Below are 23517 nucleotides of genomic sequence, written 5' to 3'. Positions count from 1 at the left end.
AGGTGTGGTCCGCCGAATCAGCGTTTGATTGACACGGTCGGGAACAGACCACACAATCGCGCACATCTGTATAAAAGTGAAATCAACGCATCTTGACCTCGTGGGTTTTTGTGAGAGGAGTTTGATTTTGAGATAGCGGATTTTTGGTGATATAGTGACATAGTGCGATTTGATTAGTTATAGGTTATTTAGGCTTGCATTTAAATTTAACTGGAATTTAAATGAAACTGGAAAGAGATAGCAGTAGTCTTTCCTCATTTGTATGTCCTAGCTAAAAAATATCTTTGCAGTCGGCGCCAATGGCCTCGTGGTCAGTGCGCCGACATGTAGCGCCTTTGCACTCGGGCGTCCCGAGTTCGAGTCCCGGCTCGTGGACCTTTCCCGCCTCGTTTTTTTTTGTCATCTCTCTACTGTCCTGTCACAATAAAAGGAAAATCACCAAAACAATATATATATATATATATATATATCTTTGCATGCCAGTAACAAGTATCCCTTGTGAGAGGATTTTTTCAAAGGCTGGAGAAATTATCTGTAAAAAAAGAAGTAGTCTAAGTCCTTCCACAGCAGAGAAATTAATATTTTTGAATAAAAATCTCTAAAAAAGTGAGACATTGTGGCTTGATTTCTTTTATTAATATTCATTTTGCAAGACCAAAATAACATTATGCACAGTGAGGAGCCTATAGGTTACAATCTTCACATATTAGAAAATTATAATAATAAAAAAACAACACATTTTTTTAATGGCTCGTCAAGGTTGTTTCAGATCAACACCTGCAAGTGACCACTAGGTGTCACCGTTGAGACGGGTGTCGGATTGATTCGAAGCCTCGAAACAATATGGCACATTTGGTTCAACTGTTTCAATTGCTTCACGAGGCCTCGATCTGGCCATCACTAGTGTCGGATTGATTCGAAGCCTCGAAACAATATGGCCCATTTGGTTCAACTGTTTCATTGCTTCACGAAGCCTCGATCTGCCCACCACTACAAAGGAACAAAACCAGGGGGATCACAGAGACAGAGGCAACCATTACACGTACAACAACTGAGAAAGTAACAAGTGAAACACAAGGGCTATAAATACACAGGGACAAACAAGCTTAACTAAGTAATGAGGAAATAAGATACACCTGGGAACAATCATGAACTAATCAACAGGAAAAACTACAAAACAAAAACATGGCACAAAACAGGAAGTAATAAAAGTCCACACAAGACAAGGGGAACACAAGAAAGGAATCATGAAACACGTGATTTACAACTTCCCCACCCCCACATCTGACAAACTATATTTTATTTTGTACAGATTTCATTTTGTTTTGGTAAGCATTTAATTATTTTACCCAGAAAAAAACGTTGAATATGCAACAGACATGCAACTCATTGCCTTCAAGCAGTTAATTAATAAACCATCGGTATTTGTCCTTTTTCACGCTTTTGCCGATATGCCGATGGTTTTAAATGAATCAAAAGTCATCCGATAAATATCGGCGGCCGATACATCGGTGCATCCCTAATTTTATTATCATTCGGTTTACCAAGGACAGAATATGGCCCTGAATATCAAGGTACTGTAATAATCCAGCCCTGCTTTATTTCAATACAAACACCATGCAGGGAATAATAAATAATTTGATAAAGTATGAGCTGTCTGCACTAGGGGGAAATGTGGCTAATGTTGATATTTTCCCCAGAGCGCTCTTTATGCACCATGACAGGAGCTTTCACCTCCTCCTTTATTTCACTCTTTGTATCCGAGCGACATTATACATTGCAAGATACCTTTCCAAAGGTAATCAATGTGTTTCTCCCTGAGTGAGATTTAACTCAGTGCCAGCATAAATAATCGCAGGTGAGCTTGAACATTAATTATTAATAAGCCTATACTGAGAGAGAGGCAGAGAGACCCTGTTTTGAACTTCGCTATATTGTAGGTTCAGTGCAAAATGACAGCATCTCCCGACAAAAAGCTCCTCCAGGAATAAAGGTATAGTGCTACTCATTGTAACATTTATAGGCTCTTTCTTCTTGGACAAGCCCATACTGAAGACCCAAGGGGTCAAGGTGTGGATGGTTAGCATGGCCCCATTAGTCCCTGCTGGTGGCAGTGCCAGGTTTTGTGCTTCCAAGGCGTCACGCAGTAGCTAAGTAACTGCCTTTGAGATTAATGAGAAGCTAACAAATAACTTTATTCTTGTATTATCCAAGGCTTTGGACAAAATTGTATTGCTACTGAGTGTCACAGTGTCTGTTGTGTTTCCACTGGGTGTCCACTAGAGGTCCCTTCCTTCCTTTCTGTCTCCATTCATCCTTCATCCGCCGTGGTCGCTCGAGGGGACGTCTCCGCCCTGGCCGCCCGATGGACTACCTGTTCCACCCTGGCCACCTGAAGGGTCGTCTCCGGCCAGACCGCCCGAGGGACTATCTGTTCCGCCCTGGTCGCCTAAAGGGTCGTCTTCGCCCAGGCCGCCCTATGAACTGTCATCCCCTGTGTCCATTCCCTTCCATGGTCCTGGCCCTCCGATCATCGACCTCCGGCCTAGGGCGTCCTGGTGCCACGTGCACTGATATGGAAGCCCTTATGCTTGAACATGGTGTTCGTTATGGACAAGCTGTAACTAGCACAGAAGTCCAATAACAGAACACCGCTCGGGTTCAGATCAGGGGGGCCGTTCCTCCCAATCACGCTCCTCCAGGTGTCACTGTCGCTGCCCACGTGGGCGTTGAAGTCCCCCAGTAGAACGACGGAGTTCACTTTCCAGCACCCCTCCCAGGGACCCCAAGAAGGCCGGGCACTCTGCACTGCCGTTTGGCCCATAGGCGCACACAACAGTGAGAGACCTATCCCCGACCCGAAGGCGCAGGGAAGCGACCCTCTCGTTCACCGGGGTGAACTCCAACACATGGCGGCTGAGCTGGGGGGCTATAAGCAAACCCACACCAGCCCGCCGCCTCTCACCATGGGCAACTCCAGAGTGGTAAAGAGTCCATCCTCTCTCCAGGAGTGTGGTTCCAGAGCCCAAGCCGTGCGTGGAGGTGATCCTGACTATCTCTAGTCGGTACCTCTGAACCTCACGCACAATCTCAGGCTCCTTCCCCGCCAGCGAGGTGACATTTCACGTCCCTAGAGCTAGTTTCCGTGTCCAAGGATTGGGTTGTCGAGGCCCCCGCCTTCGACTGCCGCCCGATCCTCTAAGCACCGGCCCCTTACAGTCCCTCCTACGGGTGGTGAGCCCACGGGAGGGCGGCCCTACGTCGCTCCTTCGGGCTGACCCCGGCCGGACCCCATGGCGGGAGGCCAGGCCACCAGGCGCTGTATTTTGCACTCACAAAATATATGTCACTTTAATTTCTGAATTGTTTAAGAATAATACAAAGTGGATGACAAAAAGTTTTAGGCATGCCAGATAAGTGCAGTGTTTTAAATGATAGTGTGATTATCGCTGTCCTTTTTCTGCTAAAATCATTCTCTGCAGGGATGTACCAACCGCTGCCTTATTAACAATAAAAGCATTACATTAGAGATGTACGCTGTGAGTTAGAGTATGAAAGGACATTGATGTGAACCTATTAGCAATCTGATCCCAATTTACATTGATCCATTTATGCTCTCCTTTCCACTGCAAAATGGTCAACCCTGACTAACACCTGGTTCTAACCATGCGGGATGCGATAAAGCTATCACTTTCATGTAAATCTTTTGGTTTTGTAATAACCAGCCACTGCAGCGGCAAAACACTTTTACCGTAGTGCATGATTTGTAAACTAATACCTTTTTAGCTTTGCATCACATAACCAGCTCCATATATATGGCTTTTCTAACATAGTAAACTTGCTTGGGCGCTTGGGTATGAGTTCTGTAAAACAGTCAAAATAAAAGTAAAAAAGTTGCTTCAGCAAATGTGTTTTTATCTCCTGTTTACACTATTGTTTAGATTTAGGCTAGGGTTTGGTGTAGGCGGTATGTTATGTTCAAATGTGATAAATCATTAACCTTTTAGCGTCACTCACTGTACATTTAATTTCCGAACTGCTGCGATACGTACAACAATTAACGTTATAAGATGTTGCCAGATTCATGTTCATCTGTTTTAGATAAAACTAAACGCACTTTTAGAATATCTATATTTCACTTTGAAAGTGTCATGAAATATTTTTTCCCAAAGAGCCTGGGTTGCATATATGCTAAAGAACGCTAACTTGTCAAATGACATATTGTATTTAAAATAATTCTGTGTTAAAATTTTCGGGATAAAATAGCTGACTCTTGTGTCTTGCTAATGGCATAGCTAGCGCCCTTTTTTTTTTTTTTTACCATACATACAATGATTAAATAATATGAATCATTTGAATCATTTAACAAAATTACAGCTTTATTAATAATGACACACAATTAAACATTTTTGCTCACAAGTGATAAAACATTGTGGTAATTTGTGTAACTGATATAATTAAATAAAATTTTCACCCAATTAAATAAACTCTTTGTTTAGATCCTCATCATTTATTTTTTTTAAACTGTAGTGATATTTTTATGTCTAGGTTTGGGACAAGGGTAAAACTATTCAATCTAACTTCAAATAGATTTATTTTAAAGGTGTGGTAAACATGTGATCTTATACAACACAAAGAAAATAGTTGAAATCTGTATAAATAATTATAAACCCTAAAACCCTAAATAGACATAAAAGTGCCAGTAATTGAAGAAACAATCCTACATCAGTGTACGAAACTGTTCACCAATTTTGTTCACGTTTTCCCCATGAACAATGTGGGAATCTCCATTCCCATGTTGTGAATGGCAGATAGGCCTGACTAGCTAAATAATCAGTTTTTCTTTTCCTAGTATTTGCTACCACCAGTATGTCCACCCTCTTCTCTGGTCATTGAATAAGTGGCATTCGCCTGCCAGTGAGGAGCAGAAAGCATAGCCGTAAATACAATGTAACTCTTTGCTCTTTCTCCACTTTAAAAGAATGCGGCACCTCTACGAACCACTTTTCCATCTAATTACTGTAGTCACTGACAGCATGGTAGGCTGGTAATTTGATTTATATTGAGTTACACAAGGAATGGATTAACAGCTAATAAAAAATGCATAGCGCCACCCTTGCAGTCACCGCATTTGTCACAGGCCTTTACTTTCCTTCATGTGCCCTTTATGCTGCGCTTTGAGCAGAGAATGAGAAATAGACCTGCATATTCATTCGCATTCTGTCTTATTCCCACTCTCTTCCCAAGATGCTCTCGGCTGGGGAAAAAGAAATGGATTTACAGGCCTCCGTCGGTTCATGTTATAGTTGTAAATTGCTCCCGATGCTACGTGTTATTGAGCTACCAGAGAGCTAAATGTGCACCGCTCATATTGGATTATTTATAAATGTATCAGTTTTGTTTTTCTAGGAGTATAGGGTGCAGTCAGTGGAATAGAATTATCTAATAACTTTAAAAGACAGAGGATACTGCACATAAAAACTGTGAAAAGTATAGACTATGAATGTGTTGTTGTTATTATTAATACTGTAAATTTAACTCCTTAATTAACAAATAATAACAGATAATTAACACATTTATCATCATGCATATACTTGATCAATTAATCTGCATATCATGTTATGTTTTTTAATTTTTTTATTGGTTACACAATTATTTTAAGGTGTCAGTGTTACAGTGTAATTATACATTTATTTACTGAGTCATAATAATTAACTACATGTACTTACTATAGGGTTAAGGTTAGGATGGGTGTTTGGTTAAGGGTTAATTGCATGTAATTATGCATAATTTATAGTTATTACACATGTAAAATAAAGTGTTACCGTTGTTTTTGTTTTTTTACTTTCATCTCAGGCATTTCTTTTTCTTTCCTTTTTTCTTCTTTTTTTTTAATAAGCAGGCAATAGTATGGGGAAATCACACAGAAAGAATCCATGACTAGTTTATGAATCTCATGAAGCTGTATATTATGTAAGCATTAATGTGCACCTGAATTTGTCATGGCGTCTTAGTATTGAACCTGAATATATATCACGTTCTTCCACCCTTATTGAGAAGTGCCTCTCAAGGCCATGGGTGCCACTGCTGTGCCTGATCAGAATGGAACACACAGACCTCTCAGGAAAGTCAATGACATACTGTGCATTTTGTGTACACTGACTTAACAAGAAGAAACATCTGAGATAGATAGATAGATAGATAGATAGATAGATAGATAGATAGATAGATAGATAGATAGATAGATAGATAGATAGATAGATACACTGAAAAAAAATATTAGTTGAAATTAAGAAAAAAAAATCGTAAGTGGTTGCATTCAATTGATTTTATCTACATTTAAACAAATGCATTAAGTTGAACTAAAATTGATTAAGTTCAACTTAATGCATTTGTTTAAATGTAGATAAAATCAATTGAATGCAACCACTTATGATAAAAACATTTATTGATTTCAACTAATCATTTTTTTTCAGTGTAGATAGATAGATAGATAGACAGACAGACAGACAATATGTAGAATATATTTGTATTCTCATATGAAACATTAACCATATGGTCACCTTTAAATTTACACACCTCTAATTAAGACGCTGACTTACTGTATTAAAATAGCTTTAAATGTAAAAAAAAAAAAAAAAAAAAAAAAAGAAGCTGTTTGTTCACCGTTCTGAACATTAGACTATTATGTATTTCTGCACTGCATGATAATTTAGCCAAACAAAGGTTATTCTTTACACACGTGTGAGGAACGCATTTACTTTTTGTGTCAAGCTTTTCATTTTAATTATGGAGCACAACAGGGGACAATCCAAACCATCAACTGAACAAAACTTTATTGTGAATAAAAGCAATTTTCTTTATTTTATTTTAAATTCATTTCATATTTAGTTGGTGCTCAAGAAATACAGATTTTATTTGGGCTGTTCATTTAACATAGGGGTACGTTTACACGACAACGATGTACTCAAAATTAAAAAGATTTTCCTTCATGTTTTTCCCTAGACAACAACGTTGTCAAAACGATCTGCGAAGACAACTAAAAATGCTATATTTTTCATGCCAGGCCAGTAGTTGGCGATGTCACTTTGTAAAGAAACACAATAAGGTCCAATTAATTAATGTTAGTTAATGCATCAACTATCATTAATTAACAATGAGCAATAAGCTACATTTATTACAGTAGTTAGTTAGTTAGTTAGTAAGTTAGTTAGTTGACTGAAATGTTTAATTAATTGACAACCTTCTTTTTTGAGTGGGTTGTGAATGTTATTGTAGCATTTGCAGTCCAGTGAAAAGTTGTGTCCAATTTTGTTGTTGGAAACCCTTACAAGACACAACAAGATGTAAGGAGGTTTGATCTTTGAGAAAACGAATCCCAAAGTGATTCTTACAACTTCACTGCTTTAAGAAGCAACAGTTTCAGCACAAGCTCGCAGGGCAAGCAATTTTAGATGTCTAGAATCTTATTCTTAGAAGTTGTGGAGAATTGTTCTGATCAGAAATCTTTATTTTTTATTTTTTATTTTTTTTATTAAATTTCAGTTTTTAGTTTTAGTTCATTTAGTTTTAGTTATTTTAGGGCTTCGACTTAAAAGTACACTATGTAACTTTGGCTTTACACTATGTAACTTACACTATGCAACTTACATAATGTACCTTTAAACAAAAAAAAAGAGAAATGTTGCTTTGACAATGAACTGAAATATTTTTTTTTTACTAATGTAATTTAAAGTAATGTTGTTGTTGTTGTTTTTCGGTTTTAGTTTAAGTTAACAATAATAAACCTGCCTTGAATGAGCAGAAAGAGAAAATTAAGTTCAGAAGACGAACAACATATTTTCCACTTATTGGCTGGATGGGTGATGCAGGATGAAGATAATAGAGGAAAGAAAGAGAGAGACAGAGAGTGAGGCAGTAATTATAAGAGAATTAAATAGAGGAGAGTGAGCTCTAGCCAGATTAAGGCTGACTGCTAGAACAGAAGTAGAGCGCAAATAACAGGATCTCTCACTGCTATCCCTCCAACTTCCGCTGGATCTTGATTGTTCTCTCCCTGTGTTTATTGTGTCGTCCTAATATAATTTGCCAGAACAAATACAATAAAACAGATCATACTCTAAGATCTGATTGCATGAGCTGCATCATAGTAAATACTCGCTATACACCCATGACCACGTATCAGATATTACCAAATTTACCAAATTGCTATGTTGCTCGGCAACCATAATAACTGTACAGTCAGGCTAATTAAGTAATATCACATGAGCAAGAGGGATGTTGAATATCAGCACAGATGATACTTGGCTGTAGTCCCAAAGTGTCCCGTTTTGCCTGCCTATGTTTCCTAGTTAGTTTCCATGGTTGTTAATTAGTTCCACACACCTGTTTCTCTTCAGTTGATTACCCTTTCTGTGTATTTAGGCCCTGAGTTGTTTCTGTTCATAGTTTGGTCTCGTCAAAATTAATGAATAGCATTTTTGTTTATTCTCCTGTATATTAAAGTAATTAAAGATTGTTCTTTCGAGTATACTGTGCCGTGCGTGTGTCGTGATATAATATATACCAACGCATTCTCATCCTTGGGCGTCATAATACTGACGCTTTTGACATTTCGTCTACATCGAACGCACATGGCACCCTTTAGCGTCAATATGAGACGCACAGAGCTTTGTTCGGTTATGGGTAGGTTTAGGTGTAGTGTAGGGATAGGGTTAGACCGCTAGGAGGCGCCTTCTGGCCCATTTCTATCTGCGTCTCATATTGATGCTAAAGGGTGCCATGTGCGTTCGATGTAGACGAAATGTCAAAAGCGTCAATATATGACGCCTTGGGATGAGAACGGGCTGTATATACATATCTCCTCCTTGTCCACAACAATATCCGAAGGCCCCATGACTTGATTTAGGAATATTTTTACACAATGTCTACCTGAAAAATACATAAAACGTATCATAACTCTTTATAAATTATAAGAGATATAAGATAGCATTGATTTGTATACCTTTTCCAGGTCTAGAAATCACTTTCAGAAAAATACAGTAAAAAATAAAAAGACAAACACATCATAGAAAAAAAAAATGGGGTGAATCAATATTTTAAAATGGATTTTTAGTTGTTGTAGCTTAAATTTAAGGTTTGTTTTGCCTTTTCATATATATATATTAGGGGTGTAACGGTTCACAAAATTCACGGTTCGGTTCGATACGATACACTTGTGTCACGGTTCGGTACGGTTCGGTACGTTTTCCATAGGCTACAGCAAAAATAAATAAATGCCAGAGAAATTTCCTTGAATTATTTTTTTTTATTATTATTATTTTATTTAATGAAACTAACATCATAAAGTATGATTTTTTTTATTTATTTTTTTGTTGCTTTTTTTACTGAGCAATAATGGAGCTATACTTGACTCTTCTTATGAGCATATAAAACAAAACAGCTCCTTGGACAAAATGAAATGTAATATTGTAGTAGTAGGCTAGTTATAAACAAAGGTTTATTTTAGTTCAGATTAACATTTGAGAGCAGCAATTGTATTCATAATGTCAAAATAAAACAGACGTAATGTTACTTGAAAGCATTATAGCCCACTATTCCTGACAAACTTCCATACCTTGCAGTTAGTGTTACTACAGCAAATCCATTCCACGGTGAATGTTGCTGATATGTGGACACGGGATACAGTAGTTCATTCATGGCACAATGTTTCTTCCTGGTTTCCACGTCAGCGCTGTTTGATCCGTTAATAACAGAGAAATGTGCATGTTTCTCACTAGATCTCGCAGCGATGTTATTACTTCAGTGGCGAATTCAAAAAGCATTTGAAATGTAAATTCTTTCTTTACTGGTCTGGATCTCTTAGCGCTGTGTGGTATTGCTTGATCAGGCTCGCGCATAGGGCTCGCGAGTCCCGCTTCACAGGTCAAAACTGATAAACGGTCCACACAAACACAATAAGAGTAGCTCAGTTTCGTTCCTTACATTGCATTTGCCAGTTGATGTTGTGGTCGCGCCAGCCTCTATGAGCGCGCTTGCCACCCGCGACGCGCCTTCACTTGAAATAACGAAATTTTGGTCGGCAGAAAAAAATGGTCCAACAAACCGTTTGGTACGTAATGCGTACCGAAAACCGAACCGAAAGCCTCGTACCGAACGGTTCGATACGAATACGCGTATTGTTACACCCCTAATATATATATATATATATATATATATATATATATATACACTCACCTAAAGGATTATTAGGAACACCATACTAATTCTGTGTTTGACCCCCTTTCGCCTTCAGAACTGCCTTAATTCTACGTGGCATTGATTCAACAAGGTGCTGAAAGCATTCTTTAGAAATGTTGGCCCATATTGATAGGATAGCATCTTGCAGTTGATGGAGATTTGTGGGATGCACATCCAGGGCACGAAGCTCCCGTTCCACCACATCCCAAAGATGCTATATTGGGTTGAGATCTGGTGACTGTGGGGGCCATTTTAGTACAGTGAACTCATTGTCATGTTCAAGAAACCAATTTGAAATGATTTGAGCTTTGTGACATGGTGTTTTATCCTGCTGGAAGTAGCCATCAGAGGATGGGTACATGGTGGTCATAAAGGGATGGACATGGTCAGAAACAATGCACAGGTAGGCCGTGGCATTTAAACGATGCCCAATTGGCACTAAGGGGCCTAAAGTGTGCCAAGAAAACATCCCCCACACCATTACACCACAACCACCAGCCTGCACAGTGGTACAAGGCATGATGGATCCATGTTCTCATTCTGTTTACGCCAAATTCTGACTCTACCATCTGAATGTCTCAAAAGAAATCGAGATTCATCAGACCAGGCAACATTTTTCCAGTCTTCAACTGTCCAATTTTGGTGAGCTCGTGCAAATTGTAGCCTCTTTTTCCTATTTGTAGTGGAGATGAGTGGTACCCGGTGGGGTCTTCTGCTGTTGTAGCCCATCCGCCTCAAGGTTGTGCGTGTTGTGGCTTCACAAATGCTTTGCTGCATACCTCGGTTGTAACGAGTGGTTATTTCAGTCAAAGTTGCTCTTCTATCAGCTTGAATCAGTCGGCCCATTCTCCTCCGACCTCTAGCATCAACAAGGCATTTTCGCCCACAGGACTGCCGCATACTGGATGTTTTTCCCTTTTCACACCATTCTTTATAAACCCTAGAAATGGTTGTGCGTGAAAATCCCAGTAACTGAGCAGATTGTGAAATACTCAGACCGGCCCGTCTGGCACCAACAACCATGCCACGCTCAAAATTGCTTAACCCTCTGAGGTCTGAGCTGTTTTCTGGGCCCTGGAGGTGGTCTGACATGCTCTGACATTTGTGTTTTTTCTGTTACTAGTGACATTTTCATGGCTAAAGTCTAATTACACTGTATTCAGCACAAACTCTGCTACAATAATATATCAGCAGCATGTATGTAAAAGTTTGTAGTTTTGAGATAATGACATTTATGCGTGGTTTGTGAAAAAAAAAAAAAAATTCTCACTGAAATAAGGCCATGAAACCCATACTGATTATTTCTTCACAAGACTTTTGAAAATTGTATGACATAGCCTAGAATATTTGCTCCAAAACTATGTGAAAATCACCCTGACTGCTCATTCAGATAAGACAATATATTGATTTAAAATTTCTAAGACGTGTTTTGTGTGACAAAGCCATATGCGAAGAGGCGTGATCATCTCATTAATATGTAAGCTTTTAACACCTGAGAAAGACAAAGACACTCCCCTAACTGCCCTATTAGGAGCGATCAGGCCCTGTCATTCAGAGCAACCTTGCACAAAGAATGAGGAGATTTAAAAAAGAATGGCTTTTAGATTGTTTGGATTTATTTACAACACAACACAATCCAAAAATACAAATGACAAAAGAGCACATTGAAAACAATGATCCAAAGACAGAGACCTTTGTGCCATTCCTAAAAACATTGTACATACCTTTCATTTCCAAGGTGTTTGATTTTCACTTTACCATGTTTATGTACAGAGACTCATGTGAATGTTGAAGTCAGCAGGACTCAGTTGCATCTGGTCCCTGAAAGAAAAAGAAAAAAAGAAAAAACTGTGAACATACTGATATCAAGAGAAACTATAGGGCTGCACGATTTTGGGAATAGATTTTAGATTTTTCTGGTTAAAATGTCTTTTTAAAATTCACAGAATACACACACACACACACACACATTTCCAACAATATATAATGAACACCAGGTTTGTTGTGCCTTGTAGGCATAGGCTACGGCGCTACGCAGTGCTGCATAAAATAATAATAACAATAAATTAAATCTTCCAAAAGATTTCAAGAACAACTACGGTAGAGAAAAATATATTGATTATCATATGTTACTTCAAATGTTTCCATTCGTTATGATGATATGAAATGAGATAATAGTAAAAACATAAAGCCTAATGTTTGGTGCATTTTTCCTTTCAAACGCAATCGCGCTCCAAAATATGATACATTAAAACCCACAGCGCGCTCCAAAATATGATACATTCAAACGCCATCGCGCTCCAAAATATTAAACATTATGGTTATACATATCTATGTTTGAGCAGATATCCACAAACAGTATTTAACAGGAAACACGGGTCTAAATATTATAATATTCACCATATATCTAGCAACAGTTCAACTGCAATGTGAAGTTTATGCAACAATACCATAAACTAATAAGTAAGAATTTCTTACCTTACATCTTTCTTGTCTTCAAATCGTGTTCTTCTTCTTCTGATGTAAATCCAATGTAAGCTCACAGCGCGTCTTCCAAACTCGACGAAAAGCAGAGACTTGTGAAGTTTTTTGGTGTTTTGTGTTTGAGGTAACGAGGGCGTTCGCGTTCCATGTGGAGATTTGCATGTGAATCTCTTTTGCGCGAGTGGGCGTGTCGAATTAAAAAGTAATTAGCAAGCGTTTGAGATACTGGACATCCTGTTGGTTTTATAAAAATTACTTAAACAGAGAATATTTGTTTTCAGTTTGAATCCGATCATTTAAAAGTACACACTTAAATGTGTATAAAGGTATATGGCTCATAAATGTGTGAGAAGTATTCGCTGAGTTTTGTTTCAGTTTATAGACGTGCTCAAGAAAAAAAAGTTCACCGCGACGGAGAGGCAGAACGCACACCCTGTTTATTTTCTTTATTTTACAAAAGCACAATGTTTTGATTTGATTGTAAGTGGACACATACAAAAGTAGAAATATCACAGATTATTTTTTTATATTTCTTTTTTCTGTATAACCATAAATGACGGAGTAATTTAAGTTTATGTTGCTGCTATGTGAAAAAAATCCAGCAAAACGCGTCGGCGCGTTTCTCGACCTCAGAGGGTTAAATCACCTTTCTTTCCCATTCTGACATTCAGTTTGGAGTTCAGGAGATTGTCTTGACCAGGACCACACCCCTAAATGCATTGAAGCAACTGCCATGTGATTGGTTGATTAGATAATTGCATTAATGAGAAATTGAACAGGTGTTCCTAATAATCCTTTAGGTGAGTGTATATATATATATATATATATATATATATATATATATATATAGGAGGCCCATAGTGGGCCCCAGCCCCTGGTTGAGAAACTGGCCTATTAATTTATTGTTTATGTACTGTATCTATTATATATTTATTTGATATCTATAATATATTTTATAAAATGTTTTATTGATGTGAACATGCCCATGCTTGCTGATTGGTGATTTAGGGATTGATGTTACCATTAGCTCGACCTACTTTTTGCCACCAACAGTGTGTTGTGCATTTGGGAATGTGTTATATACTTGCATTTAGAATCATTCACAGCTTTTGACAATGAACTAACGTCTAGGTTACGACTGAGAACAGGGAACGAGACACTGCGTCGATTGACGCTAAGGGGAACGCCTCAGGCATGACAGGTGTCTGAAATTACTATCAAATCACGGCAATCCTATTGACCGGCGACAGCCCATAAATCATTAACGTGCGACCTGAAAGTATATAAAGGCGCCTTGCAAACATGATAATCCCCTTTTCGTCTGAAGGGACTGTGTGGTAGGCTGGCCCCGAGACATGGCGAAAAGACGCAGTGTCTCGTTCCCTGTTCTCAGGGAACAGAGGTTACAGTCGTAACTTAGACGTTCCCTTTCGAAAATGAACTCGCACTGCGTCGATATGCGATATACGATATACCAACACCACCATGCCAAGGGGAGTGCATACTCATTGGCAGTGACAACTGTCAAAACCAGCAAATTCAAATGAAATGCCAGAACCACTCACCCTCAGGTCACACTGGGCTGTCAGTGACAGCATTGCCTACGGTCATAGCCCAAGCTATACGTTCCACAGGAAACCTCCATAAAAATTGTTTAATGAAAGGCCTACCTGGGCCTGCTCAAGGGCCTAGGACCACATCTTCAAATTTTAGAAGGGGTCCCTTCTAAGGAATGTGTTTTGGGAACCCTAAGGAGCCCCAGCCAATCACTATTCAGGGGAACATACTCACCCGAAATGCCACCAGGAAGGCCTGAGCTTATGTCACTTACATGGGACATTTCAGTCTGGCCAAATTCCTGTCTGTCCGAAGACAGAGCCTCTGGACACTTGCCTTTAGATAAGGCATCCAACCCGGGGGACAGTGAAGCTGACAGTTAACCACTCGTCCCGCATTGGGTATCCAGGAGAGCATGACTCAGCATAGCGCTTACAACCCTTGCCAGCGAGGGGAGTTTCTCCGCTCGATCCACAGATCTACCCAGCACTTGTGTTTCAAAGCACTGAGGAGGCCTGAAAAGGCCTAAAGACTGAGCTAACTGGGAGGCCTCACGAGAAGCCTACGACCATCTGACCAGACTCAGCAGGCCAAGTACTCATTGTGACCCTCAATGAGGGAAGCACATGGTCTGCCTGGTAGCCTGTTTCAGTGAGTCTAATGCCCAAACTACTAAGGCCAACCACCTGAGGTAAGCTGGCCTACCGCGCCCTCTTGCGGGCTGCCCAGTCAAGGAGGCCTGCTGAGCCCTACTACATAACGGCGCAGCCTTCGTTGGCAGATAAGCTGTTTATACCGCGCCTACAGCATCCTGGTACCTAATCACATTGCCCATGGCAGTGTACTCAGCAAAAAACGCACGGAGGTGCCGAAAAGCTCGGAGGGCGAAGCCAGCGAATCAAGGAGAAAGCCTTTCTCTTTCTCCCCAATGTTGGCCAGGTTCAACCACACGTCTCTCTGTGGCCACTATCGCCGCCGTCGACCGGCCGATCGCGGCAGCAGTCTGTTTGGTGGCCCGGAGAACTAGATCTGTGGTGTGGCGCAGCTCAGTAACCGCCTCAGGGGCCCCACCCCCTGGTTGAGATCCCTCACCAGATCGGCCTGGTATACCTGCAACACCGCCATGGTGTGCAGGGCATCACCGGCCTGACCCGCTTACATGTATGCCCTGCCATTCAAACTGGCAGGGCATACATGTGTACATGCTCTCAGTGTCGATGTCCGCTGTCCTATTCCCTCAGTATTAGCGAGACTAGCCTGCTGATGTCAGTGGATACGGGCAGAATATGATGTCCTCTCGATCTCAGTATGGACATCGGGAAGAAATGGAAGGCTCACCTGAGCTGGTGGTTTATGTCCGGGGAGAAACCGCTCTTATCGCGAGCGATTTTTCCCCCAATTCGCAGCCACGGCAGCTGCAACTTGCCTGCGGCGCGTTCCATAACACCAACCACGCTCAGCATACAGGGGGCAGGGTGGCTGAGAAGATTCAGGATCTATCCGATTATCACCACCCTCATCAGCCATCTCCTGTTCGTCCGGAAGAGTACTCGCTGCCGGACAAAGGTCTTTTTTTTTTTTTTACTTTCATCATCCACCTGCAGCTCACCCTCATCAGCCGCTGACCGCTCTCAAGGCAATCGCGAGCTCCATCTGGGAACCCCATAACACACGTCGTCGCTCTGCTTTTTTTTTTTTTTTTTTATCAGCACAAGCGGGACCTGAGCCGCGAGGTCCAGACGCCGAACCCTCTTCTCTCGAGAAGAGGGCCAGACGAGAGTGGAGCGCTCTCAAAGAAAAACTCTCACAATTTGCACAGGCAGTTCCCTCGAGACCTTCCCAGACAGAAAACGCACAGTTCGTGTGTGTCACCCGGCGTCAAATATCTTGAGCACAGGTCCGCACACTTCTGAAAGCACTCAGCCTTCTCAGTGCATTTCATAATTACCTGATTTTCAAGCGCTTACAGACAGAACAGTCCCTGAAGACGAAAAGACGATTATCATGTTTGCAAAGTGCCTTTAGATACTTCCAGGTCGCATGTTAATGATTCATGGGCTGTCGTCAGTCAATAGGATTGCCGTGATTTGATAGTAATTTCAGACAGCTGTCACACCTGAGGCGTTCCCCTTAGCGTTAATCAACGCAGTGCGAGTTCCCATTCGAAAGGGAACAAATGTTTAACAATATAACTTTGTATATATTTTTTTAAAGAGCAGATTCTAATGTTTTCTGGCATTTTGTGTTTATGTGTGTGTCTACAGGTTTGATTACCAGGAGCTGCTACACAACTCCAGTTTTTGCCTTGTTCCTCGGGGCAGGCGGCTTGGGTCCTTCCGCTTTCTAGAGGCCCTGCAGGTAGGTGACTCTGAAGTTTGCCTGTCTAAAACACTTTCACTGCATGCTTCCTTTCATAACAGGTGTTTTTGATTGATTTGGATGTTTTTAGGGCTCAGCCGTTTGGAGCCCTGAGGTTACACTACTCTGATGTAGGGGTTATTGATATTGACATTCTGTCATCTTTTCAAAAACACCCAGAGATTCTTATATTGAAGAGGAGAGGTGAAGAGAACTATTAATAAATCGCTCACTTGCTTTCTTTCTTTCTCTCTCTCTCTCTCTCTCTCTCTCTCTCTCTCTCTCTCTCTCTCTCTCTCTCTCTCTCTCTCTGTCTCTCTCTCTCTCTCTCCTCTCTCTCTCTCTCTCTCTCTCTCTCTCTCTCTCTCTCTCTCTCTGGGTGGTTATCCATTAGTTCTTTTCTCAGTCTCTCCTCTGAGGTTATCAACTATGATAATCAACTATGCAGCTGAAACTCCACTTCCATCACTTTGTTCGTTTTTTGTTCGTTTTTTTGTATTAGGAAAAAAATACAGTTCTCTACCACATAACATTTGTACATTATATTATATTTTGATGTTCCCAATACCAATTAAGCAACTATTTTAATCTAAGTTTGAGAAGATGAGCTGTTTTGTGAACTGTAAAGTATGTGAAAAGTGGCATATAAGCAAGTAACACCTATGAGCAGTGATGCAGAAAGCATGAGATGAAGCTTCAGCTAGAATGCAGAAATTGTCAATGCTACACATGGAGGATTCTAAGATGAACATAGAGTTTGCATAACACATAATAGTATTAATATTATCAATAGTAACTTGTAACATTATTAAGTTTACAGTATTTTTTTTATGATATACTGTATGGTATATATATTCATATACATACTGATCACTTTAAAAAATAATTTCAAAATGTAAATTTACTGCCTTTGATGTTACATGATCTTTCAGAAATCATTATAATATGCTGATTTGATGCTCTAGAACGTCTCGGTTACATATGGTAACCCTCGTTCCCCAAGGAGGGAACGGAGATGTAAGTCAAGACTGACGAAAGGGGATCGCTTGCGAGCCTATCTACTTTGAATGAAACTAAACGAGCCAATGCACATTGGCATGCGATAATTGCACCAGCTGCTGTGCATCGTGGTGCGAGCATATAATGAGCAGCACGTGCGTCGCATTCTTGTTTTTCCGCTGAGTAGCCGGACCTGTGACTCTGCCGTACAGTGGAAGCTCAGCAACTGTGGCAAGGGGACTTGCGTCTCCGTTCCCTCCTCAGAGAACGAGGGTTACCATACGTAACCGAGACGTTCCCCTTCATCAGTCACTACTACGTAAGTCAAGAATGACGAATGGGGATATCTATCAAAACGCCACGGCTGCTGGCCCTTCCAGCGCTCCGCTTGAGCCTCCAGGCCTGACCGCAGTTTTGGGCAGAAAGTAGGAGCTCTAAGCAGAGAAGGTCAGTCACTGCTTTCCACAAGACCCACTCTGTATTGGATAATGCTGGGAAAGCTGCGGAAGTCACATCCTACCCCGGAGGGAGGCACTGTGATGGTTACACACATGGACTAGCCAAGCAGGGTAGTACAACAAATGGCAGTCTCTGGGGTGGTTCCAGCCTAGTTATAGGGGGGAAAGAACACCAGCAGAGATGACAGTGCGGGCTCTGTCGAGGGAAAGACACGGGCTCGTTCGCAGAGGAGCTGATCGTGGAGGAATACACATATGGGGTCGCTGCAGGGACCGCCACATATGGACACCCAGCCTATCACAGGTTCCACAATGCATACGAGTGTAGGCCTGGCGTCAAACACTCCGCAACGTCTGACTGCCGCAGGGGTGATGGAGGAACTCACAGGGTTAGCCATTTCTGGGGAACACTACTGGACAAATAGACGCAAGTATCCGGCCCATTGGGGCGGGAGTGGCGTTGCAAGCCGACACTAAGAACGGGTCTTTCGCGCTACTGGCCACTGGGCTGCATCGCCACAAACCGCTCCACCGGGGTGATCTCCACGTAACCCTTAGCTGCTCCGCCGTCGAGGGTAGTGAGGGAGAAAGAGGCACCAGGACGGTTTTGGGCAGAAAAAGGTGTCCGTCCATGCTCAAGGTGTCCGACATTAGCTCACCCTCCGATGCAGCGACCGACATTTTATTATCCGGTGGTGCTCCAAAAGAAACGACTGGGACCACCGCAGACGGCCCAGCGCACTCTCTTGGAGGCTCCACGGGTAGCGTTATAGAGGAGTGAGGGGCCCAAGGAGATTGGCTCGGCGGGTTACCTTTCACTGTGATCTGCTGAGCAGAAGAAGCGCTAGATCGGGGAATAAGCGAAGAGGCTCCACCTCTTTCGAGGTAACGGAGTCTCGACCGTAACGCCGCGATGGTCATGTTCCCGCAATGGGAACATGAGTCATCCATGAGCGCCATTTTAGCGTGCCTATAGCCCAAGCACGTGATACAGCGATCATGCCCGTCAGCCAGTCAAACATTGGCCGCATCCAGAAACACACGATCTCAATGACATCTTGAAAAAGACGCAGACAGACCGTGTTAGCTCTTTCAGAAGTGCTCTGAGGTGCTGAAACGCACAGGGAGATAGCCGCGGCTACACATCAGGAATGCAACCTAGTGTGAGCACTCACTCTCAACGTCACGCCCACCGAACCAACAAAGCTATGAAAACAGCTGTTTATGCTCTTTGAAGAAAGACACCGAGAGATCGCGACCCCCGCTGTCCGTGTTGTCACACCAACACTAGGAATCAGAGATTCTTCTCAGCAGAGACTCGAAGACACAGCAGTAGATCTTTGCAGGAGTCAGGAACAGCATACACCATCTGGCTCCGAAAGACAAGGATGCGACGCACCTGCTGCTCATTATATGCTTGCACCGTGATGGACAGCATCTGTTGCAATTATCGCATGCCAATGTGCATTGGCTCGTTTATTTTCACTCGAAGTAGATAGCCTTGCAAGCGAACCCCATTCATCAGTCTTGACTTACTTAGTAGTGACTGACGAAAGGGAAACTGAGTTGATGCTCTTATTATCTTCACAACTGAAAATTATTTTGCTGAATAATATTTTTGTGGAAACCTTAATACCTAAAATCAGGATTCTTTGATGAATATAAATTTTAAAAGAACAGACTTTATTTCAAATAGATTTTTTGTAACAAAATAAATACAATCTTTACTGTCAGTTTTTATTTTAGACACTTAATTTTAAAAAAAGAACACAATTAAACACTTTTCAAGCAATACATATAAAAAAGCTAGTGTGTTAAATTTAATTGATAGACCAATAGATGTTATAGTATAGTAATATAGTAGTAATGAAAGGTTATTTTCCACAAAAAATAAAAAAATAAAAAAATAATCTAATTATGAAGGCCACTTTATGAGAAATAGTCCATATTCTAATATGTATAAAGTTGCATAAAATAAGAAAGTGGATTAATAATAATAAAAAAGTGTCCATATGCTTCCAGTGAAGACTCTTTTCAGTCCCATCTTTAGCCTGTCAAAACCGATATTTGTCAGTCAGATATGGGAGGTAAACACAGAGTGTTTGAATTTCCTCAGTATTTTTCACATCTCTCCAGCAGTTGAGTGAGGCAGTGGCTCCCTGCGTGGTGCTCTTTGATGGGAGCACTTTGAAAAGAGACATCAAAAGGCTTTTAGATGCTGGTGCATGTGGGGCAGTCCTTGTGTTGTCAACCATCCCGATTAAAAAAAAAAAAAAAACACACATGGTGTGAGAGAAGGCATCTGTGTGTGTGATGGAAGGTGTCTGTGTGAAAGGTCAGGTGGGATTACCAAAGCGGTGGTCTCTGCCTCACTCCACTATCTGGCACAAACCTCCTTAAGTCTTCCATATGACTGTCACCTTTGAATGCTGGACGGTCAGGTGCAGTCTTGAATTTAAAGGCCTTCTCACCCAAACCTAATCCTGCAGACTACCTGCCTCCTTGAAGACCAATTATACAAATCTATGATGTTATTGGTTCATAAACAGTTTTTGTTTTGTTAGGTAGTAGAGTCTTAGGGGCTGTTTACACGACACCGTTTTCAACTAAAAACTTTTTATGCGTTTTGGCCGTTTGTTTACATGACAACACCGTTTTGGGTGCATGAAAACGCAAACTTTAGAAAACGGGTTTCAAACTGCAAATTTTTGAAAATGGTCTGGGTGTAAACTACAAAAACGTGAATCTCTGAAGACGATAACGTTATGCACATGCATATTACGTGTTCAGTCTATAGTGTTTCATCGTCATCTAATGGACTGGCAGCAGAATACACCGTTTTTAGTCGTTTTCGTGGATCTGTGTGAATGGGGATCATTTTGACAATGTCTGTACGCGGAAAACTCAAAGGAAAAGCTTGTACCCTTAGATAGTAATGACTCTAATGTTACTACATCCTTCTAAAGGAATTACTAATTATTTTGATCAGTATTCTAAAGTGAATATCATGGTAACCCACTATAATGACTCAAGTGTTACCAAATCTATCTGAATGAATTACTATCCGAAATCTCAGTCAGTCATTACTAGGGAGTTTTCATGCGTTTCACTTTAGAATGCTGATCCAAATAATTAGTAATTCCTTTAGAAGAATGTAGTAATATTAGAGTCATTACTATCCAATACTTTACATAAACCTCAAAAGCTTACAATGATTTCAGTCATTGCATGCTTTTCACTTTAGAATACTGATCCAAATAATTAGTAATGCCTTTTGAAGGATTTGGTAACACTTGAGTCATTTCTAGTGGGTTACCATGATCTACACTTTAGAATTAATTATACATTATGCATTATTGATGTTAAAGGGATACTCCACTTTAAAATGAAAATTCTGTCATCATATACTCACCCTCATGTTGTTTCAAACCTGTATGAATTTATTTCTTCTGCTGAACAGAAAGGAAGATATTTAGAAGAATGTCAGTAACCAGACAGTTTCTGGTCTCATTGACTTCCATAGTAAACTGTCTGGTTACTGACATTCTTCTAAATATCCTCCTTTCTGTTCAGCAGAAGAAAGAAATTCATACAGGTTTGATACAACATGAGGGTGAGTATATGATGACAGAATTTTCATTTTAAAGTGGAGTATCCCTTTAATTATGAACCCGTATAGTAGTTCTTAGTAGTCCTCTGGGAGATATGAAAAAAAAATGTGGTTATTGGTTAGCTCAGGGGTTTTCAAACTTTTTGGAGTGAGAGACCCTTTATAAGGTAGAACATTTTCCAAGGACCCCCTTATAATTATAACAGTGATTAAACCCAAAGTTAATGTGGGAGAGAGTGATGAACATAATATGCTCGATTTATTGGTGAAAACGGTCGCCATTGTAAATCTGCTTTCTAACAATAGGCTACAGCTCAATTTTATTAGGCCTATTTACCACATTTTCCAGAAAATTTGTCGAACCTGGTCAAACTTGCGTAGTTGAGAAAAAAAAAACATAGATAAGTTGCATCTGTATATAAGTCGCATATTATTATTAGATTCAGAAATAATGTAAAATACTGGTAAATAAAATGAAACGTTAACAAACTCTAAACACTTTAAACGTTTATTTTTCTTCCCCTCACTCTAAATCCTTTAAATTGAATGGTAGGCTTATTCAGAACAGAGAAAAAAGAGAAACATATATACATAAAAATAAATGATTTAAAAATCGAAACTGAAACTGAACCCTGCAGTGGGTTCACGTACCTCTCATTCGGCATGAATCATTTACATGAATGATCCACTCAAAATAGCATTCTTCACACACTCACAAATGTGTTTGGAATAACAACACGGCATGCTCACGCTGAATGACACAGTCTACATATCTTCCGCTTACAGAGCATTTCGGAAACAAAACGTCCATTGCCATATCTTAATTTCAGCTCTGGTGGCTTCCTCTGTGCTTGATAAACAGTGATACGAACAGTAACGATGGCGTCAGTTTTACTGTATCAATTCCAGCCTGAGAGTCGTAATCCTTCGGAAGTGCAGCAAAATATATTTGCTTTCTCAGCACAGAAAACAGTGTCTTCTCGACATGTCTACAACACAAACCACATTCTTCCAGGCCTCAGCAACAGTGTTTGAGTGTCAAAGTAGACATTGTTCCATGCAGCCAATTAGGACCATAGGCTGGCATTATGCAGATTTGTTAGGTTCATGCAGGAAATAAGGCTGGAATTACTGATAACTCGTTTAGGAAATAGGTAAGGTAAAAGGAAAGCCTTTTTTCAAAGCACTTTGAATTTAATATAAATAAAGATTAATAAATGCTTTAGAAGTTTTTTTCATAGTTAGTTCTTGCAATGTAGTTAAATAATGTTAACAAATTGGAACCTCATTGTAAAATGATGCCGAAGAATTTAGAATTCCTGAACATTTTAGAATTTAGACGCTATTGGCAAATATAGAAAAAAAGTCCACAGAGAAAATGGCATTGTTTGAAGGTGTCAGTGTTCATTTTGACAACAGTTCATTGATTGAAATGAACACTGTGAAAGTGTTGTACAGTTGTTGGTGGCAGTTGTGTAGAGTGGTGAGGATTTGATATGTACGTGTGTGTGTGTGTGTGTGTGTGTGTGTGTGTGTGTGTGTGTGTGTGTGTGTGTGTGTGTGTGTGTGTGTGTGTGTGTGTGTGTGTGTGTGTGTGTGTGTGTGTGTTCCACAGGCGGCCTGTATTCCTGTGCTGCTGAGTAACGGATGGGAGCTGCCCTTCTCAGAGGTCATTGACTGGAGTAAAGCCGCTATCATTGGAGATGAGAGATTATTGCTGCAGGTACACACACACACAAACACACTCACATCACACCATCAGTGCACAATTCCCTCAAGACACTCCACAAACACATCGTCATAGTCTTCTTT

The 23517-nt window shown here is 40.6% G+C and overlaps 1 protein-coding gene across 1 annotated transcript in view; it reads left to right on the top strand.

Moving 5' to 3' along the window:
• The window catches only part of LOC309481669 (exostosin-1), a 429414-nt gene that overhangs the window by 321384 nt on the left and 84513 nt on the right, over positions 1 to 23517 (top strand). Inside the window, exons 3-4 of the mRNA XM_082146683.1 lie at positions 16545 to 16638; positions 23321 to 23428. Coding sequence (XP_082002809.1) covers positions 16545 to 16638; positions 23321 to 23428 — 202 coding nt within the window. The remainder of the gene's footprint in view (positions 1 to 16544; positions 16639 to 23320; positions 23429 to 23517) is intronic.

The sequence above is a fragment of the Leuciscus leuciscus genome (assembly GCF_965113295.1).
Source record: "Leuciscus leuciscus genome assembly, chromosome: 19".
Lineage (NCBI taxonomy): Eukaryota > Metazoa > Chordata > Actinopteri > Cypriniformes > Leuciscidae > Leuciscus > Leuciscus leuciscus.
The sequence above is the reverse complement of the archived record's forward strand: the minus strand, read 5'-3'. Positions and strand labels throughout refer to the sequence as shown.